Source organism: Microtus oregoni, unplaced genomic scaffold, assembly GCF_018167655.1.
Source record: "Microtus oregoni isolate MIOR12 unplaced genomic scaffold, Mior012 000027F_ref0000203, whole genome shotgun sequence".
In the NCBI taxonomy this organism is placed as follows: domain Eukaryota; kingdom Metazoa; phylum Chordata; class Mammalia; order Rodentia; family Cricetidae; genus Microtus; species Microtus oregoni.
Window position 1 is genome coordinate 20,937,944 of NW_024543086.1, and position 27,453 is coordinate 20,965,396.

General features: G+C 50.0%; 1 protein-coding gene across 1 annotated transcript; it reads left to right on the plus strand.

The window, feature by feature from the left end:
* Positions 1-7,907: 7,907 nt before the first annotated feature.
* Positions 7,908-21,795, plus strand: Mmp25 (matrix metallopeptidase 25). Its single transcript, XM_041676464.1, has 11 exons — positions 7,908-8,022; positions 8,350-8,590; positions 9,012-9,144; positions 11,291-11,426; positions 11,532-11,821; positions 18,813-18,989; positions 19,088-19,172; positions 19,994-20,076; positions 20,352-20,504; positions 20,590-20,847; positions 21,028-21,795. The coding sequence occupies exons 2-11, from the start codon at positions 8,486-8,488 to the stop codon at positions 21,297-21,299; spliced, it is 1,692 nt and encodes a 563-aa protein (XP_041532398.1). The 5' UTR covers positions 7,908-8,022; positions 8,350-8,485; the 3' UTR covers positions 21,300-21,795.
* Positions 21,796-27,453: the final 5,658 nt, after the last annotated feature.

A 27,453-nucleotide genomic window follows, 5' to 3' on the forward strand; every position in this document is an offset into this window, starting at 1 on the left:
CTGACTACCTGAGTTCAAGCCCTAGGACCTACATGGTGGACGGAGAGAACCGACTTCTGTAAGCTGTCTTCCAACCTCCACACACTTGTACTGTGGCGCCCTAGCACCTTACCAGACACACTCAAAATGCATAAATAAGAATGTTTCCAAGATCCAGCCCCAGTTAAGACAAGCCGGCTAAGTGTGAGGGTGGAGGCTTGCAATCCCAGCACTCCTGACGCTGAAGCTGGGAGGATTTCCATTAGTTGGAATAGCCTGAGCTACATAGTAAGTTCCAGGCCAGCCTGGACTATATATCAAGATTTTGCCTTAGCTGAGCATTGAAGTAAACGCCTATAATCCCAGCCTTCAAGAGATGTGCAGACAGGAAGATTGGGTGTTTGGGTCATCTTAGGTTCCTTAGCTAGTCCGAGGCCAGCCTGTGCTACATGAGAGTCTGTCCCAAACACAATAGCAACAACAAAACCTTATCCCAAAAGTCAACCTATTGAGGTTGTGATTTTAGTTTCTCAGGACCGATAAAGCAAATTGTCCCGGACTATGATTTAACAAGAGCAATGTGCTTTTTCACAGTTCCGGAGGACGAAGTCCGCCATCTGTGCCACCTCTGCTGGGGTTTCCAGAGCAAGTGCACCTGTTTTCTCCCAGCCTCCAGGGTTTGAGAAATGTTCCCCACTTCTTGCCTTTCACCTTTCCGCCCAGGTTCCTCATGGCCTTGCCCTCTGTGTTTCTATGACTCAAACCACCATTGACAAGGATGTCAATCACTGGAGGTACAGCCTGTTTAATCCAGCATAGTCTTGTGGGAAGATCCTTAGAGTCATCGCAAAAATCCTAGTTCCAAATGAAGTCACATGCTTAGGTCTCTGGACAAAGGGCTTCTTCATATATTCCAGGGGATACAATTCTACTTATCACAAGGATTAATATATAAGTTTAAATGCTTGTTTGGTTTTTTGAGACCGTTTTTTTGTATAGCCCTGGCTGTCCTGGAACTGGCTCTGTAGATCAGGCTGGCTTCAAACTCAGAGATCCACCTGCCTCTGCCTCCTGAATACTGAGACTAAAGGTGTGCATCACTGTGCATGGCCAAATTTAAAATCTGAAAGTTTTTTTTAACCTTTGATTTTCCACGAAGACACTGAACTAAGGCCTCCAGAATGCTGGAATGTCTAACGTGGAACCACATCACAGCCCTTAAGTGTTTTTGGTTTTGTTTTTAGCTGATGTTGGCTTTGAATTTCTGACACCTACTCATATCTGAGTGTTGGTATTACAGGTTTGTACCTGTACCACTGCACTCATTTTACATGATGCTGGGGATGAACCCAGGGCTCCGTGCATGCTAAGTGAGTACGCTACTCACTGAATTGCATCCTCTAGGGAGCTCCCCCAAGACTGGTCAGGGTCAAACCCCTGGCTGCTGAACCATTGTTTTCATGGCTTTTCCACATTGTCCCCAAAGAAAGATTTGGGGGCTGGAGAGATGGCTGGGTGGTTAAGAGCACTGACTGCTCTTCCAAAGGACCCGGGTTTAATTCCCAGCACCCACATGGCAGCTCACAACTGTCTGAAGATCCAGTTGTCAGGGGATCTGACACCTTCACACCAATGCACATAAAATAAGGTTAGTTAACTTTAAAATAAAATAAGAGAAAGTAGATTTGGGGCTGGAGAGATGGCTCAGTGGTTGAAGAGTAATTGCTGCTAGTACCTGGCTTTTTCTTTTGGGCCACCAACCAGCTCCCAAACTATGACATGGTTAAGAATGCTTGGCAGACTTAAGCTCATTTCTGGCTAGCTCTTGTAGCTTAACCCGTTTCTCTTGCCTCTGCATTTTGCCCCAGGGCTTTGTACTTTCCTTCTGTTTATCTGAGTTTCACTGCTTCTTGTGTCTGGCTGGTGGCTTCCTGGCTTCTGGGCCTGGGCGTGTCCCTCTCTCTCTTCCTTGTTCTCTCCTCCTCCTTCTCTCCTTTGCCTAGATTTCTCCTCCTACTTATTCTCTCTGCCCTCCAGCCATGCCCATCTCTCTTCTCCCTAGCTATTGCCTGTTCAGCTTTTTATTAAACCAAACAGTTGCCTTAGGCAGGCAAGGTGAAACAAGTGCAACACCTCTTCACATAACTAAACAGATGGAAACCGTCTTTGCCTAGTTAAAGTCACGGTCCGCCACAGCTGCTCTTGCAGAGGATTCACTTCTCAGTACCCACATGGTGGCCCGCATCTCTCTGCAGCTTCAGTTCTAGGGCGGCTCATGGCTTCTTCTGGCGTTCTTGGGAACCAGAGACACATGGTGCACATGAACGAATGCAGGTAAACCACTCATACACATAAATAAATAATTTTTTAAAAGGAAGTCATAGATAGGATGTGGGCCTTTGGGTTTGATACTCGTGTGTGTGTGTGAATTGTATAAGCATGTTTTTGTGATGTGTTCATATATATATAATGTTGTATATATATGTTCATATATATACACATATGCACATGTGTGAGCATACATACGGAGGCCAGAGGTCGGTGTTGCATGGCTTTCTTCAATCCTTCTTTATCTTTATTTTTAAAACATTTTATTATTTGACTTATGTGCATGAGTGCATATGTGTGTGCACATGCATGCAGGTGGTACCTACAGAAGACAGCCCTTCATCTTTTCTTTCATGCATGCAGGTGGTACCTACAGAAGACAGCCCTTCATCTGTCCTTTCATGCATGCAGGTGGTACCTACAGAAGACAGCCCTTCATCTTTTCTTTCATTTGCATTTAGCTTGTTTGTTTTGTTTTGTTTTTGAAAGAGGTGTCTCACTGTGTACCTCTGGCTGGCCTGGAACTCGCTCTTGTAGACCAGGCTGGCTTTGAACTCACAGAGATCCACCTGCCTCTGCCTCCCAAGGGCTAGGATTAAAGTCCTGCGCCACCACCCCAGGCTTCGTCTTTGTTTTTTGTAACAAGATCTCTCGCTGAGCCTGAAGTTAACAGGTACAGCTAGGTTGGCAGGCCAGTGCGCCTTGGGGATGTGCTTATCTCTGCCCCCTCTCCAGCAATGAGGTTACAGGTATGGAATTCTACAAGCACTTTACTAAATGAGCTGTCTCTTCTTAAGACACCAGGATGCTCGGACATTCACTGTCACTAGGCTTGAAAACCCTTCAATTAAAGAGCTTGTGGAAGAGTATAATGGATGCTCACCACTTCCTCTCAGACTGCGAGCACTGCGTAGACAAATGCGCATTTCCATTCTGGCTAGACTATTGTCTCCTTTAGCTCGTATCTCCTGAGGACAAGTGTGCAGCACCACCACCCGGCTGCAGTTCGCTCTCAGTTTCTTTTCTTTTCTTTCTTTTTTTTTGGGACAGGATCTCACTAGCCTGGAACTCACTATGCAGATCAGACTTGCTTCAAACTCACTGGGATCCGCCTCCCGCTGCCTCCTGAGTGCTGGGTTCTTCATATTTTCAATAACGTGAGCACATCTAGGTCTAGGAATGTGGCATTTTTAACTAAACTGCACCAGGTCCTGTCTAAAGAACGGCAGAAAACCAGACATGGTAGCCCGTCAGAAGGCAGTCTCGGTATGTAGCGAATTTGAGCTCAGCCTGGTCTGCCTGTGCATCTCTATGGACACTCGGGAGGGAGTTCCACTCTGTCTTATACACGAGGGTGGAGTTACTGGGTGGAGGGCTCCAGGAACTTGCTGGGTAATAATTACGAATTACCTTGCAACCTAGATGCTTAACAGCTTTTTTTTGAGGGAGTGGACCAAGGCCTTTCACAAGCGAGGCAAGCGCTCCATACAGTCACACCCGAGACCAACAGTCCCTCAATCTCTCACACAGGTATGAAGTTGGCAGAGCCCTGCCGCTGGAGGGGGTGAATTCAGTGGAAAGTTTCTTCACACCCACACCTGGTGTCTGGGCTGCCTGGCTAGATCAGCCCAGGATGGGGAGATTAGATGGCATCTCCTAAGTGACAAGGGGTTTGCAGCCATCTTTCATCTTCATGGTGGCTAGACTCGTCAGCTCTGTCTAACATCAGCTGCAAACTAGCTCCTGAGCGGTTTCCGCTCTCACCGGTAGCAAGGATTTGGACTCCATTGGATTTTATTGTTTGTTTGTGGCTTTTTTTTTTGTTTTTTGTTTTGTTTTGTTTTGTTTTTTGAGACCTGTTTTCTCTGTGTAGCCCTAGCTGTCCTGGGATTCACTCTGTAGACCAGGCTGGCCTTGAACTCACAGAGATCCACCTGCCTCTGCCTCCCAAGTGCTGGGATTAAAGGTATGCACCACTATATCACCCGGCCGTTGCTTGTTTTTGAGGTTGGGTCTCATGTAGACCAGGCTGCCCTCTTGCTCACTACATAGCTGAGGATGGCTTTGAACTTTGATTCTTCTATCCCTCCCTCCCTACTAAGTTGATGGGGGAGTGTTACCATGTTCACTGTAGTCTCTGCTGGGATGGAATCCCCAGCTTTCTGAACACTAAGCAAGCGCTCTGCCATCTGGACCTCAGCACCTTTCCTGTCTCCTTTTCTTTTCTTTTTTTTTTTAAATATTTATTTATTATGTATACAATAGTCTATCTGTATGTATGCTTGCAGGCCAGAAGAGGGTACCAGACCTCATTACAGATGGTTGTGAGCCACCATGTGGTTGCTGGGAATTGAACTCAAAACCTTTGGAAGAGGGCTGGAGAGATGGCTCAGTGGTTAAGGGCACTGGCTGCTCTTCCAGAGGTCCTGAGTTCAATTCCCAGCAACCGCATGGTGGCTCACAGCCATCTGTAATGAGATCTGGCGCCCTCCTCTGGAGTGTGGGCATATATGGAGGCAGAATATTGTATACATAATAAATAAATAACTCTTTAAAAAAAAATAAAAAAAAATAAAACCTTTGGAAGAGCAGGCAATGCTCTTAACCACCAAGCCATCTCTCTAGCCCTCTCTCTCTCTCTTTTTTTTTTTTGTTGTGTTTTTTTTTTCGAGACAGGGTTTCTCTGTGGTTTTGGAGCCTGTCCTGGAACTAGCTCTTGTAGACCAGGCTGGTCTCAAACTCGCAGAGATCTGCCTGCCTCTGCCTCCCAAGTGCTGGGATTAAAGGCGTGCGCCACCACCGCCCGGCTTGTTGTGTTTTTTTTTAAGACTAAGTCTCAGTCATGCAGTCCTGGATGGCCTGGAAGTTGTTACGTAGATCAAGTTAGCCTAAAAAACCACAGGGATGCCTCTCCTAGTTGCCTAGCTATTTGTTTGTTTGTTTGTTTTTTTAAACAGCGTTTTATTTTTTGTTTTTTGAGACAGGGTTTTGCTGTATAGTTCTGGTTGTCTTGGAACTTGCTCTGTAGACCAGGCTGGCCTGGAACTCCAGAGATCCACCTGCCTCTACCTCCTGGAGTGCTGGGGTTAAAGGCGTGCACCACCACTGCCTGGCTTGAAACAGGGTCTTACTATATAGCCCTGGCTAGCTTGGAACTCACTATGCAGACAAGGCTGCCCTTGAACTCACAGTGCTGGGGTTGGAATCAAAAGCATAGACCACCACCGAACCTCTTTGTTTTTCTGTTTTGTTATTGGACACTGTTGTTCCTAATTTCTGACTGGCTTTCTTGTCTGCAGGTTAGAGGGTAAAGACGTTACACGGGGAAGAAAACACAGACACATGGAGGTCCCACGTGGATGCACTTTTAATGGGGGAGGGGTAACAGCGGGCAGGTGCAGGTGTGCTGACACAACGGGGGGGGGGAAGAGAGGGAGTTCATAGTGACCCTCTCCTTTTAACGAGGAATGCAAAGGCTTCTGGGAAATGTGTCCATGGTCCAGGGGAACGCTGGGAGCTGTAGTTCCGCAAAGGAACAACAGACAATACTTGATGTTTCCCATGCTGGTCTCATTCTTTGATGTGAAGATGACCCTGACCTCTTACATGTCTTCTCAATTGTTTCTATGTGTATGTTACTAGGTGCTTTGCCTGCATGTCATCTGTGCACTGTGTGGATGTGTTTCCCAAGGAGGCCAGAAGGTATTAGATTCTCTTGGACTGGAGTTACAGTCAGTTGTGAGCCACAGTGTGGTGCTGAGAATTGAACCCTGTCCTCTGGAAGAACAGCCAGTGCCCTTAACTGCTGAGTCAGCTCTCCATCCCTGACTTTGATAAGCGTTGGGAGCACAGGGGTGCAGCCCAATGCCAACCTGCCTCTAACCCCCTTGCAGGCTGGAGAAATGGCTCAACTGTTAAAGGGTAGGCTCACAACCACAAAAAAGTGTTGATTTGTCAATGGCTTTAAAATGTGCGTTCCAGACGTCTAACCAAGCTGCGACCTTATGTTCCCTCACTCTGGAGAGATTTAAAGCTGGAAAGCCCTGGGCATTTTCAAAGAACTCTTGCCACAGCCTCTCTAGCGGTTGAGGCAAGGGGATTACCACGAGCTCAGTGAGCTAGGGTCTAGTACAGAGTCCCCAGCTACAGAGTGAGGTTCTGTTTTTGTTTTTTCTTTCTTCCTTTTTTGTTCGTTAGTTTTGCTTTGTTTCTTTTGTTTTTATTTTATTTTATTTTTTCGTTTTTAGAGACAAAGTTTCTCTTTGTAGCCCTGACTATGCTGGAACTCGCTCTGTAGTACAAGCTGACCTCACACCCAGAAATCCTCCTGATTCTGCCTCCCAAATGCTGGGATTAAAATTAAAGACCTGGGCCACCACCACCACCTGGTTTATTGTAATTTATTAGGGGGATATCCTTCAGAGGCCAGAAGGAGGGGTGGATGGGGGGGGGAGGAAGGGAAGAGGTGGGAGGATTGGAGGGAGGTAACTGCCATCAGGATGTAATGTAGGAGAGAAAAAAAGTGCAAAAAAACCCCACAAACTAAAAAACAAAGAAAGAAAAAAAGTTGGTTATGGTAAACCAAACGACAGGTGTACCCACAAGGGGAAGAGAGAGCAAGGCATACAAGCAGATGTGACCTCTGAAAAGATAACAACCCTCTCTATGGCCAGAGGCCTTAGGGGAAACCCACTGTGCAGTCTCTTTGACCTTCTGGGACTGTGAGAAATGAATTTTTGTGTAAGTCATCCAGTCTGATATTTGTCCACGGCTCTGCAGAATACAGGATACCAGTGTTTTAGTTTACATCTGCAGCTCGCTCATCCTGCCCAGATATTTGTTTTGTCTGAAATGCAAATGGACCTCCGCCTGCTGCTCCTAATGCCCAGCGTCAACACGCTGTCCACTGACCGCTTTCCTTCCATCTGTCCCGCGGCCTGCAGCCCGATTCCTCTCAGCTGTCCTCCACGCGTCTAGTCTCCTCGCTAGGGTACTCTGGCTGGAGGTGGGCGCGGTGTGTGTGTGTGTGTGTGTGTGTGTGTGCTCTGCTGGTCCCCAGGTCGTGCCCTTTCCCCAAGGATTGCCTCTTCCATCTTTTGCTGTCTCCTCTTTGTGCAGGTTTGGGGTTTAAATGCCTAGTACCTGGGCGGAAACAGCCGAGTTTGGGGTCTAGAGGAGCCAGCGCCGGATGCTCCGAGCAGAGCCTTTTAGGCTGGTTTGGACAATGAATGGACCGGGCAATCACGCTGAGCACATCTGGCCCGGGCTGGGATCCTGCGGTGAAGGAAGCATCTTCTGAACTGCCTGCTGGGAGCCTGGGGTCCCCCGGCAGGGCAACAGGATGCGTGGGGGGAGGGGAGCTCCGGCCACCCCTCCCCCGGCTTACGATCCTAAGGAAGCAGAAGCAAGGCCTGCTCCTGAAGTCCTGAAACCCACGGATCTGGGAACAGAAACTTTTTTTTTTTTTTTTGGTTTTTCGAGACAGGGTTCTCTGTGGTTTTGGAGCCTGTCCTGAAACTAGCTCTTGTAGACCAGTCTGGTCTCGAACTCACAGAGATCCACCTGCCTCTGCCTCCCGAGTGCTGGGATTAAAGGCGTGCGCCACCACCGCCCGGCGGAAGAGAAACGTTTGACGGAGGCTGTGGATGAGACGACACATCAGACCACTTGCTCCACCTCTATTCCTTGAGCTCGCCGGAGAGTCCCTGCAGCCCAGTGAGGACCAGCGCGGGGGGCGGGGGCGGGTTTGAACCCCTGGTCCTCCCCTTCGTGCTGGACATTGAAGATTGGACTACTTCCCCGCCGCGCCCTTAGCACTTACTGCTGTGAGCCCCGCCCCATCCAGGCTTTCACTTGCAGGTGGGGCAGTTGGCGCAGCACCCAGGCCGGGACAGCACCTGGGGGCCGGGGGACAGGAGAGGTCCCCGTAGTAGAACTCTTTATCGGACCTCTGTCCTCTCCTGTACCTTCTCACGCTCCCAGGACCCCCAGCCCCACCTCGACTTTCGGCAATCGCCTGTCAGCCCCTGCTGTGTCTCCTAGGATCCCGGATTTCTCCTGCACATCTCTACTACCCTGTGTCGGCTCCCTTGATCTTCGCCGGGTACCTCCAGACCCCCAGGGCGGACGGAGTCGGGGCCCCTTCGAGAGTGTCCCCTCGGACCAAGCTGAACGCGCCATGAGACTGCAGGCGCTCGATCTCCGGTTACTGGTGCTACTGTTGGTTCTTCTGCTTCAGCCTGTGCACGGGACTCCCAGGGCGCAGGACATGAGCCTGGGCGTGGTGAGCTCGGGTCCGCTGGCTCCTGGGATCATAGAGAGCCTGTAAAAGGAAAGGGGTAGGGCGGACTCCTGGGTCTGAAGGAAAGAGAGGGCTGGATTCAAATGTCCTGAAGAGTGTCTGGGGATGGGCTCTTGGGCCCCTGGATTGCTGGCTCTATCTGGAGGTTTGGTGACTGGGATTCGGAACTGTGGAAAGGAGCTAAATTGGGAAACTGGGGCCTCACCTGCTGCGTCTATCAAGACTGACAAACCCAGAGCTGGGGGGTGGGGACCCTGGCTGTATGTATAAGGGAGGTGGGTTCTATCATCCAGGTCTAGGAGCTCTGGCTCTGGATTCCCTAGAGGGTTGGACTTTTCAAATAACGGTGAGAAGGGAAAGCCCCATTGCCTTAGGGTTTTATCATTCCTCTCCTATGCCCTAGGACTGGCTGACTCGCTATGGCTACCTGCCGCCGGCTGATCCTTCCCAAGCCCAGCTGCAGAGCCTTGAGAAGCTGCAGGATGCGATCAAAGTCATGCAGAGATTTGCCGGCCTGCCTGAGACAGGTCAAATGGGTAGGTAGGCCACCAAGGAATGGGGCAGTCCTGCCTCTGCCTTTAAACCGCAGGAAACCTGCAGACCTTGGAGGTCTGCGGGCATCCAGCTATCCTGTCCTGGCTTTGTCAGGCTCCGATGTGGCATCAGGGATGGAACAGGTCTGGTCCACACTCTCTGGAGCTGGCATTATTAGGGAGAAAGAAACAGACCAAGAACATCAATATGCAAAATGATTTCAAATGGTGCCAGCTTGACCTCAAACTTGAGATTCTCCTGCCTCAGCCTGAGTTTGCACCTAGCTGGGCAGGCCACTCTGAAAGGTGTCGTGTGAGCTTATAAGCTGAGATCACAAATAGGAGGACACAGCCACAGGATCATGTGGGAGGAAATGGTCCGGTAACTGCAGAAGAACTGCAGCAGGCACAGTTTATCAGCCTGCAGTGAACGGCAGAGGGGCATAGGCAAGGGCGTGATTAGGTAACCTTGAAAGAGGTTTGTTCCAAGTATAATAAGAAACCAGGGAGCAGGGCTGGAAGGAGGGAGTTAACTTCATCTGACTTTCAGGTTTTGGTTTTTGTTTTTGTCGGGGCAGGTGTTCTTCTCTGTGTTGCTTAGGCTGCTCTTGAACACGCAGTCTTCCTGTTTTAGCTTCACCGAATGGGTCGTTGGGAAACAGTGGCCATGCCATATTGCTCGGTTCTGGTTTGATCTTAAGCTTCTTTTGTCTGTTGATGAGGAGTGGAGGGTGGCTGGAGAACAGGAAGGAGCCTTTTGCAGGTGGTGCTGGGGAGTAGGGATGGGGATGTGGCAGAGAGTATATTTTGAAGGTAGAGGCAAGGGCTTGCCTGTGGAGTTAAATAGAAAGGCAGAGGGAACTTGGAGAATCTCCAAGGAAAAAACCCCTCCCTCCCTGTTCCTTCTTAGCCCGGAACAGAGTATGACATCACTATGTTCTTGGTTACTGTTTGCTATTGCTACCAGTGAGATGCAGTTTGACCTCACTTGAAGCTGAAATGACTCCTGGAAAAGGGGAGGTGCTAGAAAAGGGGGTTACAGATGGGCCTAATGTGAGAAGGAATGGCAAGGTGCTGCAGACTAAAGACCCCTGCTGGTCTTCAGACTTTGATCAGCATCCCATGAGGACTTAAGCCAGGTGGGATGGTGATGGTGCTCGCCTTTAACCCCAGCATTTGGGAGGCAGAGGCAGGCAGATCTCTTGAGTTCAAGTTCACGGCCAGCCTGGTCTACAGAGCAAGTTCCAGGACAGTCAGAGTTACACAGAGGAATGCTTTTTTTTTTTTTTTTTTTTTTTGAAAAACCAGGAGAGAAAAAAAAAAAAGAGTGATGGACAGCCTTAAGGGGAGAGCACAGTCGTTTGGATTCTGGTCTTAAAGGAAAGAGGAGAGGACCTAGTTGGTAAAGCGTTCACCTTGCAAGCTTGAAGACTTGAGTTTGGGCTCTAGAACCCAGCTGAAAAGGGACCTGGTGGAGTGGCCTTGTGATCCCAGCCCTGTGGAGGCTGAGATGCAGATCCAGTCTAACCTAACCTAGTTGGGGAGTTCTGGACCATGTGAGAGATCCTGTCTCCGAAAACCAAAGTCAGTGAAGCAAGCAAACAAATCCAAGGTTGACAGCACAGGAAGGACACCAAGGTTGCCCTCTGGTTTCCACTCCCAGGTGCACTGCGTACCCTATAGACATACGAATACAACCCCTTCCACCTTTGGGGTACCTTCCTTCAGCATCCGCCAGCTGGGGCCAGGGAAGCCTGTAAGTGCCTCCTACGGTGGCCAGTCCACCCACGGTCAGGTAGAGAGGGCGCCTGGCTTGAGCTAGCTTTCCCAGTGACTGTCTGGGTTCCTGCCATTTGTTTTCTTTTTTAAACATTTAGTTATTTTTATTTTATGTGTTCGGGTGTTTGGCCTGTGTGTTTGTCTATGCCTCATAGAGGTCAGAAGAAGGTGTCAGGTCCCCTGAAACTGGAGTTACAGACTATTGTAAGCCACCAGGTGGGTGCTGAGACTTGAACTCAGGTCCCTCTAGAAGAGCAGCCAGTGACTTGAATTGTTGAGCTAACTTTTCAACTCTATTGAGTCAATTTCTTAGTTAGTGGGTACCGTGATGACGGACTGTCCTATCACTCGCCACGCCTGTCTCCCACAGACACAGAAACAATAGCTGCCATGCATAAGCCCCGCTGCTCCCTGCCTGATATTCTGGGGGCTGCTGGGCTGGTCAGGCGCCGCCGTCGCTATGCTCTGAGCGGCAGTGTATGGAAGAAGCGCACCCTGACATGGAGGTAGGTCTTGGTTCCTCTGCTTCCCCTTGACCTGCTGACCAGGTCCCAGACTTGCCTGGCTGGCCGGTACCTCCACAGCCACAGGCTCTCCTCCTCTCTCCTCAGTATCCAGTCCTTCCCTCAGAGCTCCCAGTTGAGCCAGTCGACCGTGCGGACCCTCATGAGTTACGCCCTGGCTGTCTGGGCTGTTGAGTCAGGCCTTACCTTCCAGGAGGTGGATTCTCAGCATCAGGAGCCCGACATCCTTATCCATTTCTCCCGGAGCTACCACCAAGACAGTTACCCCTTTGATGGACCCGGTGGCACCCTGGCTCATGCCTTCTTCCCTGGAGAGCACCCCATCTCTGGAGACACTCACTTCGATGATGAGGAGACCTGGACTTTTGGGTCACAAGGTAAAAGTTTCCATCTTCAGAGTGGTTCCCTCTGTGTATCTCTCTGTGCTGAAGAACTAGGTTTAAGTTAATTGATTGGTGAAAGCTGTGTCGGTCAGGGATCCCCCAGAGAAGCTGGAGGCATGTACTACAGTGGTGTGCTGCTTATCCGGCATCTATGGGCTCAGAACACACCACACACACACACACACACACACACACACACCACACAGCCCAACATAGTAACACACAGCTTTAATCCCAGCACTCAGGTGACAGTGGCAGGTGGCTATCTGTGAATTTGAGGTTAGCCTGCTCTACATGGTGAGTCTAGCCATGGCTACATAGTGGGAGCCTGCATTGCAGAAAATCAAAAAAAAAATTATTTTTTATGTTGATTTAATTTTAATTTTATGTGTATGGGTGTTTTATCTGCATGTATGTCTGTGTACCAGGTGCACTGCCTGGTGCCTCTGAGGCCAGAAGAGGATGAGGAACTGGCATTAAATATGGTGTGATCGATCATGTGGTTTCTGGGAGTCGAGCCTGGATCCTGTGGAAGTGCAGACAGTGCTCCTAATCACTAAACTGCCTCTCCAGTCCCCAGCCCCTCCCAGACCCCTAAAAAGCATTTAAAAGGAGGGTTTTGCTTTTGTTTTTGAGATTTGACCTCATTATTGTAGCCCAGACGGGCTTTGAGCTCACTTTTTATTCCAGGCTGTCCTCGAAGAGATTTGCTCTGAGGAGTTGGCTTATGGGGATTGTGGGGATTATCATGGCCAGAATTTGTAAAGGACTAGGAAAACTCAAGGTAGATTTCTGTCTTGAGACAGAATTTCTTCCCTCCTAGAACCTCAGTGTCTGTTCCTAGGGCTGGATGGATATGGTCCTTCTGCACTGGGGTGGCTTGCTTCGGTGAGAACAGATCCTAGTTAGATCTCTGAAACACCTTTACAGCTGGGCTGCTGTTTGAGCAGTTCAATAGGCACAACCAAATCAATACAAAATCACCACTACAGAGGCCTTTCAAGTGCCCAACTCAGGCAGTGGTGGCACTCACCTTTGATCCCAGCACTTGGGAGGCAGAAAAAGGCAGGTCTCTGTGAGTTCAAGGACAGCCTGGTCTACAGAGTGAGTTCCAGGACAACCAGGGCTACACAGAGAAACCCTGTCTAAAAAAAAGAAGAAAAAAAAAAGAAAGAAAGAAAAGCAAGCAAGCAAAAGCATTGCCTCGTCAAATGCCCAGCTCACAGATGCAATGATGTAAAAACTCAAACCCCGCCAATTTAGGCAGAAGGGTGACTGTCACCACTGTGCACAGTGATGCGATAGCCAAAAATCACAGCAGAGGAAAGTCTCAGCTTGACTTTCGTGGGCAGGGGAGGTTTCCTAGAAGTGATGACTCTTTCTGCTTAAATAGAAATGTGCCGGATGTGGTGGCGCTGAGGGTGACAGCACAAATCTGTAATTCAGCTTTTGAGAAGCTGTGGCAGGAGGATTGCGAAATCGAGACCAGCTGAAGACAGATAGCAAGAATCCAGAACTGGGTGTGGTGGCGCACACCTTTAATCCCTGCACTCGGGAGGCAGAGGCAGGCAGATCTCTGGGAGTTTGAGGCCAGTCTGGTCTATAGAGCAAGTTCCAGGACAGCCAGGGCTGGGCTTGTTCTGACTTCCCTCAGATCTGCCCCTCCAAGAGCAGTTCCCATGTTCTCTTACCCGGACTCTCTGGCCGCTTCCTGCCTCTTTCCCTCTCTCCTAGATTCCACCTCCCCATGCATCCAGGAGTATGTCTAGGATGCAAAACTATTTGATGTGATCCCATTGCTTCCCAAATCCTGTTGTTCAAATTCTTTCCCAAACCCTTTGCAATCTAGAGCCCACTCTCACCTGTGACATCATCATCACTGATGCCACCCACAATTCTGTTTTCCAGCCATCGATGCTCCTGATCCCAACTCCTCTCAGCAGCTCCCCACCTCTGGCTACCAGGTCCTCAGCTCACTGGCTGGTGTGCTCTCCTTGAGTGTCCCCTGTCCTATGCACTTCAGACGAACAAGGTTTGCCCATCTGGCCTGTGACACCTGTTGCTCAGCATTCTTTGTTTTGTTTTGTTCAAGACAGGGTCACTCTGTAGCCTAGGTTGGCCTCCATCTCACTATGTAGCTGCAGCTTGGCCTCAAACTTACTACAATCCTTTTGTTTGTTTGTTTGTTTGTTTTGTTTTGTTTTGTTTTGTTTTTTGAGACAGGGTTTCTCTGTATAGACCTGGCTCTCCTGAAACTTTCTTTGTAGACCAGGCTAGGCTAGAACTCACAGAGATCTGCCTGCCTCTGCCTCCCGAGTGCTGGGATTAAAGGTGTGCGCTGCCACCATCCAGCCAGATAGAAGTTCTTAAGCAGTTTGTCAAGGGAGAGGGTTCTCAGGAGAAAGGATAGCAGGAGGGGAATAGAACCGAACACGGATGTGGGGCCAGCTCTTCTCAGTTCTGTATCAGTCAGTCTTTTACTGCGCTAGGGTAGGATGAGTGGGGAGGTGATAGTTGGGTCAGGTGCCCAGGTGTGGAGCACCACTAGCAGCCAGTCACAGCAGGCAGTACCCTGCAGCACACCGTGGCTAGAGATGCAGGCCGGGAGCCTGGGCAGACCACAGAGCTGCAGTCTCCAGTGCAAGCAGGTCAGCTTTGAAGATGAATCAGCTCAGGTTCCTCCACTCGTTGCTCTCTATTTCCTCAGCTAAGAAATGAGGGAAGAAGTGCACGCTTGCTGAGTGGTCTGTGTTCTTTTCACTCCTTGGCACCCGTGCTGCTGACTTCATTGCCAACTGCTCTCAGAGCTGAGCGTGGGGAGAGATTAAAGGGTGCCAGGAGGAAAGTATAGAATGCAAAAGTCAAAGGCAGAGCAACGGAGAGTCTTGGCGTTGAGTAGGTAGCTGGGAAGAGAGATGGGGCGCTGGGCGTGGGTACATACCTATCATCCCAACATTTGGAGTCAAAGGCAAGGTGGCTGATACAAGTGGACCAGCCAGGGAATAATCTACATAAAGAGATCTAGGCCTGCAAGCAAGAGATGCTGCCTTGGAAAACAAACAAACAAAAACCAACCCAAACCGGAGGTGGGGAGAAAAACGGGCTGAAAGACGATGGAATAATAGTTCAGAGGAAGTGGTTAGATACAGCAAGCACAGCAAGGCAGGGAAAAGTCCAGCAAGTTACATGGCCAGGATTTAGTTATGTGGGGACAAGTGACTTTTTTTTTTTTTCAAGACAGGGTTTCTCTGTGTAGTCCTAGCTGTCCTGGAACTCACTCTGTAGACCAGGCTGGCCTCGAACTCACAAGAGATCTGCCTGCCTCTGTCTCCGAAGTACTGGGAATAAAGGCATGTGCCACCCCCACCCCCCTTGGCTGACGAGTGACCTTTTTGTGCCTGCTTGCTCCGTGGTGTGACAAGAATCTCACACTGTCCTTAGGCGTGAGAAAAAAGAGGAAGCGTAGACTGTTTATACCACTGGCTGGGGAGCTTGACTGGGAAGCAAGGGCAGAAACTGGTAAATCCAGAATCCCCTTGACCAAAGAGTATCTCAGAATGGAGTGTTCTAGGCTTTGGATCTCCCAGTTGAGACAACAGAAAGAAGGGTGGATGTGGATGCCTGGACAGAGAGCACCCCTTTCACCCCAGCACTTGCCAGACAGGCAGGCGGATCTCTGTGAGCTTAGACTAGCCTGGTCTACAGAGTCTATATACACTGTCTCAAAAATGGGGGGCGGGCATGGATGCCTGGACAGAAAGGAAGAAGTGGGCACAGGCAGGAGACAAGAGGCAAGTGTGGGACCATGAAGCTATCTGTCCCTGTGCACATGTGTAGCAAAAGGGACGACATCACACGCCACTGCCTGCCTTTTGTTTGGCTTGCTTTCAGTCTTATTTTCAAGATTTATTTTTGTTGGCTTTAGCCATGTGTATGCCCATCTGTGTGGGGGTATATGCCCATGGGTTCAGGTGCCAGGGTACGGACTCCCTTAGACCTGGAGCTACAGGCAATCGTGAGCCACTTGAGGTGGATGCCAAAGTGGAGTCCTCTGGAAGAGCCGTAAAACATTCTTAATACCTGAACCATCACCCCAGCCCCCGGGTTTGTTTTCTTGGGAAAGGGTCTCATGTATCTCAGGCTGGTCTCAAACTTGCTGTGCAGCTAAGGATAGCCTTGAGCACCTGCTCAGTCTACTATCATCTCCCCCACATGCATGCACCATTATGGCTATTTTACCTTGTGCTGGGAATCAAACCCAGGGCTCTATGCATTGTGGGCACACTCTCTACCAACCGAGTACATCCGCAGCCCTGCCTGTCTTGAGAAACAGGAAGCACACCTGCCAGCTGTGGCACATGCAGGTGGGGACTGAGTCTGAGCCTCGCCCGAGTCTCATTTCAACTCTAGAATAAGAAGTTGAGGGGACCAAAGCAGCCACCTGCTAGGCCAAAGACAAGAAAGACAGGCACCCTGAACATGGTCCACCAGGGCTCCCACAGGGTTAGTTTGGGTGATTATGTAAATTTCTCCGCCTGCATAGCCTGAGAACAGTGCAGGAAGGGGTTCGGTGGCCCGGAAACCCCACGTTGCCCCAAGAGAGGTGAGATAAGGAAGGAGAAAGAACATCCTGATTGAGACACCAAACTTCCTCTGATTTCTCAGTAAAAGGATGCAGGGCAATAAGATGACCTGCAGCCAACATGGAAGTTCAGTTGTTGTTCGAACAGGTTCATCTGAAGACAGAATGTGCCGAAAGGCAGAGGCACAGCCAGGGCACTCAGCGTCCATGCCAGCTCTGTCTCTGACCTTGATGGCTCTGTTTCCCCTCTGTGGAATGATGGGAGATGGAGAAACTCACTGTGTAGACCAGGCTGGCCTCGACCTCACAGAGATCCATCTGCTTCTGCCTCCCAAGAATGCTGGGGTTAAAGGCATGTGCCACCACTGCCTGGCCAAAGCTGCTTTTAGAATTTACCTGGTGTGCCAAGTGTAGTGGCACATAACAGTAGTACTTTTGCTTAGGAGGTAGAGACAAGAGGATTGCATGAAGGTCAAGCCCTGTTACCTGAACAATGAATGAAAGTCTAGCCAGGGCTAAATAGTGGGATCCAGTCTCAAAAAAGAAAAAAAAAATTCTTTCTTTCTTTCTTTCTTTCTTTCTTTCTTTCTTTCTTTTCCTGTTAGGGCAAGCGGCTTTTCAGTTGACCAGTCATATCTCACTTTCAATATCATCAATACTGGCTAGGATCTATGAGGCAGAGCCACATTCGGGAACCTAGGCCTTTCTGGTAGACCGCCTGGCTCTGCTAACTCTTTTAGTGTCTTTTAGTGGGTCTTAACCACTAAAATCAGATCGATGAAGCCAAGCGCTGAGAGGCTCTGTCCTGACCTAGGTGGAATCCCCAGGGAAGGAACTGTGGTGGAAAGAGGCTCCAGAGCAGGGGCTGTGGTCTGGGAGTGCTGAGTTCTGACTTCCCCCTCAGTTAGGGAAGGGTGGCAGGTGGGAGGGGTGAGGGCTCTGGAGAGGTGGGCAGAGAGGTGAAGTGGCCTGGAAATGTGGATCCAGGGAGGGATGGAAAGAAAGGGGGTGGGGCTGGAGAGATGGCTCAGTGTTTAAGAGCATTGCCTGCTCTTCCAAAGGTCCTGAGTTCAATTCCCAGCAACCACATGGTGGCTCACAACCATCTGTAATGAGGTCTGGTGCCCTCTTCTGGCCTGCAGGCATACACACAAACAGAATATTGGATACATAATAAGTAAATAAATAAATATTAAAAAAAAGAAAAAATAAAGGGGGTGCCGGGCGGTGGTGGCGCACGCCTTTCATCCCAGTACTCGGGAGGCAGAGGCAGGCGGATCTCTGTGAGTTCGAGGCCAGCCTGGTCTAGAAGAGCTAGTTCCAGGATAGGAACCAAAAAGCTACGGAGAAACCCTGTCTCGAAAACAAAAAACAAAACAAAAAAAAAAGAAAGAAAGAAAGAAAGAAAGAAAGGGGATGAAAGAGACCCTGGGGTGAAGACTGGGAAGGGGGATGCTTCTTTCCCTTTTTCTTTTCTTTCTTCCTTTTATTTCTTGAGATGTGGTTTCTCTATGTAGTCCTGACTAGACTTTAGTTTGCAATATAGGCTGGGCTGGCATCAAACACACAGAGATTCTCCTGCCTCTGCCTCCCGAATGCTGAGATCAAAGGCCTGCACCACCACCCCCAGCAGAGTGAGCACTTCTTCCTCCTCTTCTTCTTCTTCTTTTTTTCAAATATTTATTTATTATGCATACAATATTCTGTCTGTGTGTATGTCTGCAGGCCAGAAGAGGGCACCAGACCTCATTACAGATGGTTGTGAGCCACCATGTGGTTGCCGGGAATTGAACTCAGGACCTTTGGAAGAGCAGGCAATGCTCTTAACCACTGAGCCATCTCTCCAGCCCCTCCTCTTCTTCTTTTTAAAAGAGATTTACTTATTTATTTTATGTGTGTGAGTGCTCTGTCTACCTTTATGCCAGGAGAGGGCCTCAGGCTGTGAGCTACCGTGTCGGTGCTGGGAATTGAACTCAGGACCTCTGGAAGAGCAGCTGGCGTTCTTTCCTGCTGAGCCATTTCTCCAGCTCCCAGAGTGGGGAATTTCTAAACACAGACTGGAGTTGGGGGTGGTGGTGGTAGGGTACCTAGTTCCCCAGGGCTCTGCACCCTAAGTTTCTATATGCATTTTTCCTTTCCCAGGTGAGGGCTACAGCAGCATAAGTACAGCTTCCTCGTGTCCTTTGGGTGTCTTTTTACCCATGTCCCAGTGTCACAGCAAACATATCTGCTGCATGGTTGAATGGTACAGGAATAGGGGTGCCACTCAGGAGGGGCAGGGCAGAGGAGGTGCGGCCTCACCCCAGGGTTTCCTGGGTCTTCCTTCTGGCCAGCAGACTCAGTCCCTGGCTCCCTTCCCAGTGTGGGAAGGCCTTAGCTTCACTCCCTGTCCTCTCTCCCCAGATGGTGAAGGAACCGACCTGTTTGCAGTAGCAGTGCATGAGTTTGGCCACGCTCTAGGCCTTGGTCACTCTTCTGCTCCCGACTCCATTATGAGGCCCTTCTACCAGGGCCCAGTGGGTGACCCTGACAAATACCGTTTGTCCCGAGATGACCGTGATGGATTGCAGCAGCTCTATGGTATGAGAAGGAGATGCCAGAACCAGCCCCAGGTATAGCTTCCGTGTGACCTATACAGCACATCTGGGGAACTCATATCTGCCTGCCTCTCCCCACAGGGAAAGTGTCCCATACCCCGTATGATAAGCCCACAAGGAAACCCTTGGCTCCACCTCCACAGCCTCCAGCCTTGCCCCCTGACAGGTGAGTCTCCTACTAGCTGCGTGATCAGCACCCTGGTTCTCTGTCCTCCATGAAGTGCTGGAGAGATGACTCAGTATTTGAGAGCATTTGCTGTTCTCTGAGACCCAAATTGAGTTCCCAGAACCCAGTCTAGACTGCCCACAGCCACCCGTAACTCCCACTCCGGAGGACACTTTGTGGATCTCAGACACCCACACACATGTGGTGGTATACACACACACATAAATACAAATTTTAAAAAATAATAAAAGGATCGGGGAGATTGCGTCTTTAGCAAAGCAACTGTCATGCAAGTGTGAGGACCCGAATGCAGACCCGAAACAGCCCTGAAAGCCAGAGGCTTGGGTCTGTAATCCCATTACTCAAGAAGGCGGAGACAAGCATGCCAGCCTAGCTGAATTAATGAACTCCAGGTTCAGCAAGAGAGCTTCTCTCAAAAAATAAGGTTTTCCAGAGGTCCTGAGTTCAATCCCCAGCAACCACATGGTGACTCCTAAGCATTTGTAATGAGATCTGGTGCCCTCTTCTGGGGTACAGGCATACATGTGGGCAGAGCACATACAAGCACACAAAAGACGTGGATGGGAGCCGGGAGATGGTGACACGCGCTTTTAATCACAGCATAGGAGGCAGAGGCAGGAGGATCTCTGTGAGTTCAAGGCCACCCTGGTCTACAAGAGCTAGTTCCAGGACAGGCTCCAAAGCCACAGAGAAACCCTGTCTCAAAAACCCGGGGGGGGGGGGGGGGAAGCGTCCTTGCCAGACTAGTCAAGAGCAAGGAATAGGCAGCCCTAACCCGTTCACTCGCCATTCCTCTGCAGCCCCTCCACACCTGTGCCTGATCGCTGTGAGGGCAATTTTGATGCTATTGCCAATATCCGAGGGGAGACCTTCTTCTTCAAAGGTAAGTCAAATAGGATGGCCCTCGAGTCTGCATAATTGGCTTTTTGCGTACTTCAGGTGACCTACCTAGGCTGCAAAGTTTCCCAGGATGTGAGATTGTTGGCGTTTAAAAGGAGCGGTGGTGTGGTCATAAAATGATGGTCATAGATCTGCTTGATATGTAGAGGGATCCGCCCCTGCCCAGTCCCTCGCTGGGTTGGATAGAGGGACATCAGTGAAGGGACAAGATCTCTGACCTTGTGTATCCCTAGGCCTTGTTCCCTTCTTTCCCTGCAGGCCCCTGGTTCTGGCGCCTCCAACCCTCAGGACAGCTGGTGTCGCCCCGACCAGCTCGGCTGCACCGCTTTTGGGAGGGGCTGCCCACCCACGTGAGGGTCATCCAGGCTGCTTACGCCCGACCCCTAGATGGCCGAATCATCCTTTTCAGCGGTGGGTAGGGGTCATGGGTACTGGATAGGGCAGGTCCAAGGAACCCCCCATCCCCCGCCCAAGTTATCAGCTTGCCTCCTTCCAGGCCCCCAGTTCTGGGTGTTCCAGGACCGACAGCTGGAGGGCGCAGCGCGGCCACTGGTAGAGTTTGGGCTTCCCCCGGGAGAAGAAGTGGACGCTGTGTTTTCTTGGCCTCTCAATGGCAAGACCTACCTGATCCGAGGCCAGCAGTACTGGCGATATGACGAAGCGGCTGCCCGCCTAGACCCTGGCTACCCACGCGTCCTGAGTCACTGGGAGGGGGCGCCGCCTGCCCCAGACGACGTCACTGTCAGCAACACAGGTGTGGGGAACCCTGGAAATCCTCATTTGCGAACTGTAGTCCCTGGGGGAGGGAAAGGAAGGAGAAAGATGGAGAAGGGATGACAACTAGGGGGCGTGCCCGGGAGTTGGTGTGGAAAAAAGGAGCAGTGGCTTTGGGGCAGGCCTGGACCAAGGCTCTGAGGTGTCTCCTCCCCTACAGGTGACACCTACTTTTTCAAGGGCACTCTTTTCTGGCGCTTTGCGAAGGGCAGTATCAAATCTGAGTCGGATTCCCCCCAGCCCATGGGGCCCAAGTGGCTGGACTGCCCTGCCCCCAGCTATGACCCTCAAGTCCCCAACCGCCCGAAAATGACACCCAGAACCGGAACCTGTGATTGTCAGTGCGAACTCAATCAAGCCACAGGTCCGCTGTCAGTGCCCCTCCTGCTGCCCCTCCTGCCCTTCCTGACTGGAGTTGTCTTTTCTTGCTGAAACCTGGTCCTTCCTAGCAGATCAGCTTTCTACACCGAAGAGAGTCTCCGGCAGCTGGACCTAGTGTAGGGTCGTGAGATGCTGTGGAGTCTCACTGTCTGTTCCCACGGGGAAATCAGGCTCACGGAGCTGGGCGGGTTCCTAGTAGAAGCCTGTGGACGCTTTGATTGGGGGGAGGGTGGTACCCAAGCCTGCTTGCTATTAGGGCACAGGAGCTGCGGCAATAGTCAGGGCTACCGCTAGGGGGCGGTATGCACCCTTCTCCATCGCCAGGAATAGGGCTTTGCTGCCTGGAGCTAGAAACCCATCTGAATGAACTGCGGATTGAACACACAGTGCTCGGCCCTACCCCGTTGCTCCTCAGACACCACACCTGCCTCATGTTGTGTGCTGTGGTGACTGACTTTCTGTACCTCTCTGATTCTCCACAATTGTTCATACTGGTGACAGTGGGACAGCAACTGTTCTCATTAGATGGTTAAACAGGACTGGGACATTGAACTCCAGTGCCTCCGATAGCGCTGACTGTGTTGCTGAACCGTCTTACTCTGCATTCATGGTACTCTACATTTCTTTACAGTCACTGCCATAGGGTGGGGCGAAGCCCAAGAGCTGCTACCCCCCCCCCTCCCCGGCATGCCTCAAACGTCAGTGTTGGCGTGGGTGGGGTTTCTTCACGTTGAGCCCAGTTGCTCTCATTTCGTCAGAACACAACCGGCACGGGGGAGGGTCACCCCGAATTCAGGATCGCCAAATTCCATTGGAAGGGATCCGATGATACCTGTCCCCGCACCAAGCGAAGTGACCGCTGGTTCTGTCTGGGACAGCGTGGCTCCCGTCTGCACAGTGCTGCGGTGGACAGGACCCTCTCAGCGATGCTATATTGCTTCCCCCCTCTCACATTCTAATTTCAGATGTGTCTGTGAGTACAGGAGCCCGAGGGGCCCAGCGGTGCTGGATCCTCTCGGAGGTGGAGTGGTCTGGTCGTGAGCCCTGGGTCCTGAATGTAGAACTCGGGTCCTCTACTAGAATAACATGCGACAGCTCCAGCCCCTGCCATTGCCTTCTGAGCCCAATGATACAGTAAGAAGTGGTGAGAACTGGGGCAGCTTCTTTCAACCCAACATCCCCATAGATTGAGAACCTAGATCGATGATTCTAGAATAACTTTATGGGATTTTTTTTTTCAAGATAGGGTTTCTCTGTGCATCCCTGGCTGCCCTGAAACTCAGTATGTAGGCCAGCCTGGCTTTGGACATCCTCCTGATTCTGCATCCTGAGTCCTGGGGTTAAAGGCATGTGTCAACACCATCTCATGGGAATTTAAAAATGCAGGTCCCATTCACTCTGCCTGAATCCTCATTCTGGGGTGGGGCAGGCATCTGCACTTTAACAAGTCAGGGGTTGGTGAGCCCCAAATCCTCATTCTGGGGTGGGCAGACATCTACACTTTAGCAAGTCAGGGCATGGTGAGCCCTGAATCCTTATTCTGGGGTGGCGCAGGCATCTGCATTTCAACAAGTCAGGGGATGGGCCCTGAAGCACCAGGTATTCTCAGTGCCACTTCCTCTCCCAGGGACCATCTCTTCTTGTGTTCTCCACAAGGTCAGGCTGATGGTTGGGGAGTCATCTCCCCCAGACTCCTTTCCAAGTGTGAATGGGTCAGATGTCATAGGGCTCTCTCTGCATTGTTGTTTTCTTGAAGGGATGAATTCAGTCGAGAGACAGACAGTTTGATTAGTTTATTAAGACAATACCTGGTAGCAAGCAAAGTGCTCTGAAAAGAGATTGGTAAGCAGCCTAATGGACAAGACCAGAGAGGCTCTATAAATTATTATGAATATTTATGAAGTAGATGGAATATTGATTGGGTTATATGATCTTTTCCCATCACAAACCATGGTAGACTGGATCTTCCTGTCAAGATAATTCCATTGTGGGGCTGGAGAGATGGCTCAGAGGTTAAGAGCATTGCCTGCTCTTCTAAAGGTCCTGAGTTCAATTCCCAGCAACCACATGGTGGCTCACAACCATCTGTAATGGGGTCTGGTGCCCTTTTCTGCAGGGATACACACAGACAAAATATTGTATACATAATAAATAAGTATTTTAGAAAAGATAATTCCATTGTTAGCTCCGCAAAAGGAAGGCGTGTCAGAAGGATTCAGAGCTTTTGTTAGTGCAGAGCTATAGGTTGAGTGACCTCACGATTTGGTTTCTGATCCTATGGGGACAATGTGCCTGCTTCTTCAAGGATGTGCAGGCAAAGCAGGCAGTCTGGCCCTCAGGAGACAGCTACCAACATGCAGCTGTAGAATTTCTTCATATCGCTTACCTAGCTCCTGGTCTTCAGTATGGTCTCTGCTGGAATCTGGCGCATTTTAGAGACACAGTATTTTCGTTGCAGGCCTTTTGTTTTGAGCCACCAACCAGCTCCCAAATCACAACAAGGAGACTTATCATCAGTTATGAATGCTCAGACTTATGTTTGTCCTATGAAGTCTTCTAACTTAAATTAACCTGTTTCTCTTCTATTTTTGCCTTGGTGCTTATTACCTTTCTTCCATTCCGTAAGTCCTATTCCTCGCCTGACTGGCTGTGGCCTGGCCCCAGGAGTCTCCCTTCCTTTCTCCCTACTTCTCTTATCTCCTCTCTCACAAGCCTAGATTCCTCCTACCTATTTTCTCTGCACACCAACCCCAACTATCCCTCTACTGCCTTGCTATTGGCCCTTCATATTTTCACTAGACCAATCAGGTGCTTCAGGCAGGCAAGGTGAAATAGCAGCATCTTTACATAATTGAGCAAATGTAGCTCACCATTCCAGAGTTAAAGTAAAATTCCACAACATGCTATACTCACAGTTTAGTCTGGGACAGTGAGATGAGTTAGAGCCGGTGAAAGGGCAATGGCACCTTGTATGGGTCCCTCAGGGCCTTCTGGGGTTCCAATTAGAGCCTACGCCTCAGAGCAGCTCGCTGGCTTTTTCATAGAGCCCCGTCTTCTGATCCTGTCACCTTTGCTATTTCATGCCCAGGAGCAAACCCTCTTATTTTTATCCTCAGTGTTTTGAGCCTGTCCCACTCTAGCTCTGGCTAGCCTGGAACTGTCTATGTAGATGAGGATACCTCATAGTCTCAAAGATCATCAGGCCTCTGCCTCTGAAGTGCTGGGATTAAAGGCTGGGAATAAACTCTGGCGCTTCAGGATTCTTGATCCCTACAACTTCATCACATTACTCCACTTTAACTCACATGTTTGCTTTTACAATAATCGGAGGGGCAGGAAACCAAGGCCAGAGCAGGAAGAGAACAAATAGTGGCCGAGGCTGGAGAAATGCGCAGTGGAGACCCTGACCTCACAGGGGACTCAGTTCTGGTTCCCAGCACCTGTGTGGTGGTAACTCCAGCTCCAGGGGATCTGATGTCCTTTTATGACCTCTGTAGGCATGTGGTACACGTGCAAGCCAAACACTCCTATAAATAATGTCAAATGTTGTTAAAAGGCGACAGAGAAAGCCTTTCATTTGTGTGAGCATTGATGGGTCCGGGGTGCAGGTCTGAAACAAACATCAATCACTGTTTCCCAGAAGCGGCAGGTCGGGGGGGGGGGGATTGAAGGACTTTTAAGGGTGTGGGACCCAGCTGTTCTGAGGTTGCGCGGGTCCCACACACATAGGCAAAGGACAACAGAGCCAAGGTACACTCCTGTGATAATGATGGCCTATTTACACAGAATTCACCCAAAAGTAACATTCTGCACATTAATTACATCACTCCTTCCTGTGGGGCTCTCCAGGTATCCGGGGTCAGCTTTCATTTGATCCCTGGAGTCCCGGGATGTCCTACGCCCCTTACTCACTTCTACATCTCTTTCATCTTTCTAACCTTACTGGCCCCATGCTTCTGTTGCCTACAGGAATTTTTGAGCAAATAAGCAGATGACATGTGAACATCTCTAATTGGGAGTCTGAGGCAGGAGGATGATTTGAGCCCCAGAATTTGAAGCCAGTTTAAGTTAGACACTATGTCAAAACAAACATGCAAAAGCAAACATGCCTCCTCTAGCCTATGACAGAGACAATGGACAGGCTGACTGCAGTTCCACAGGTCTAAACGTGCTGGCCCCACACTGAGGGATCTCAGAACACCTACTATGTGCCCGAGTGCAGTACTCTATCAGGAGTCCACCACAAGGCGGTACTGCATAGTGACCAGTGTCCCAGGGTGCACACAGTAGAGACGATGTAACCTTCCAAAGGAGGAACTTTGCAGTGGGTTCCCAGATAGACCTACTGGCTGCCCGTCAGAAAAGATTCCAGACAAATATTTGATTCCTTTAAAGCGACTTTTATTAAGGAACACGGGACAAGAGGAACAGAATTGACATACAGGGAACAGGAGACACAGGGGCCTGAGGGTCAAAGTACACAATAGAAAGGGTCTTGAGGACATTCCATGCAAGACGTTAGGGGAGGGCAGGCTCGGCACTGTTACCTACACCTCTTTGGATGCATTCAGGTGCCTCTCATGTATTTGAATAAAGAGGAAATCCATGGTATTATTTTCTGGAGAGACTCAGTAAACTGAAAAGCAGATTTCAAAAGTGTCTTCAACTCCTCTAAGATTTTCAGGATTAGGTCCTCCAAACCACTGTGTTCGGGCCCACCTTGGCTTTTTTGTTTATCACTATCTCCTTTGTCCTTGTCTTCTCTCTCATTGGTCTGGTCTTTTTTCTGATCCTTAGCTTTGCTCTCCTCTCTCACAGCTCCACTCTCCTTGTCTTGGCTCTCATTGGTCTGAACTTGGTTCTGATCTTCAGGTTTGCTCTCCCCTCTTACGGCTCGCATCCTGGCTTGTGCTCTGATCAGCTCAGCCCGGGATTGGATCTCCTCAATACCAGCTCTTGTCTCCACTTCCCCAGTGATGTCAGACAGGATCTGGAAGGAAAGAATCACAGTTTAAAGGCCTAGATTTTCACTTTTATCCCTCAAACCCTGTTCCCAGACCTCATAATCCTCTTAATGGCACCAGCTAGGACTTAGAGACCAGTTAGCCTGGGATCCCTGCCCTGTTCTCAATGTGGTATAGAATGTGGACACCTCCTCCGTCTCCAAGGCCTTCTGTGTCCCATCACCTAGCACGGCTGTGAATTGAGAAGTTGGTGGGCTGCAGGAGTCTGTGCATGAAGGATGGGCAAGCCTGAGAATGCAGCTTCCTCACTGAGCCGGGACAACTTTCTCAACCAATGCACACGAGTTGGAGGCTGAGGCTGATGGGACATAAACCTGGGGTCTGAGGGCAAATTCAACAGTCTGGTAATTTATGTTTCTCTGTTTAATTTACTTAAAACTTTTTGAGACAGTTCCTTTTGGGAACTGACTCTGTAGCCCAGTTTACCTAGGACTTACTGCCATCCTCCTGCCTCAGCCTTCTGAGTTCAGGGATTACAGGAGAGAGTCAGTACACCTGCTCTACATAGACATTACTTGCATGTAGACAGAGAAATCCTGTCATTCTTTTTTCCTCTTTCCTTCTTTCTTTTATTCCTGTCTGTGTGTTGAGATGGGGGTCTCACAGTGTAGCTCTGGCTTGCCTGAAACTCATTGTGTAGACCAGGCTGACTTTGAGTTCACAGCCACCTGCCCCTGCCCCCTCTGCACACCCCCTCCCCGGGTGCTGGAATTAAAGAGGCATGCCACCACATCTGGGCTGCCAAGGGTGTTTATCAAAGCATCTGTCTAAATACAGATGTGAATGTGATGAGATACAGAGGTGGGATCATGCTGCCATATCCTCCTTCCTCTTGGGTGCCAGGAGGGCTAGAACCTCCTCAGCACCACAGAAGAACAAGGGTCAACAGTACTCTGGACCCACTTGCAGAACAGCCTTGCCAATGTGCACCTCAGCAGTCCCAGGGATCGTCTTTTACCTGTGGAAATAAGGATCACTCTGTCCCTTCTGTGACCTTTGCCATCCCCAGTCAGCCAAAAAATATCACAGCCTGTCGTACAGATGCCACTGCACAGAAACGTGTGATGATGAGCATCTCCAGATGTGCCGGCTCAGATCGCTTCCAAGACCCCGGAGTCTAGCACCCCGACCAGCGATGTTTGGAACAATCTCTGCACCTTATCCCCAAAGATTACCCGCAG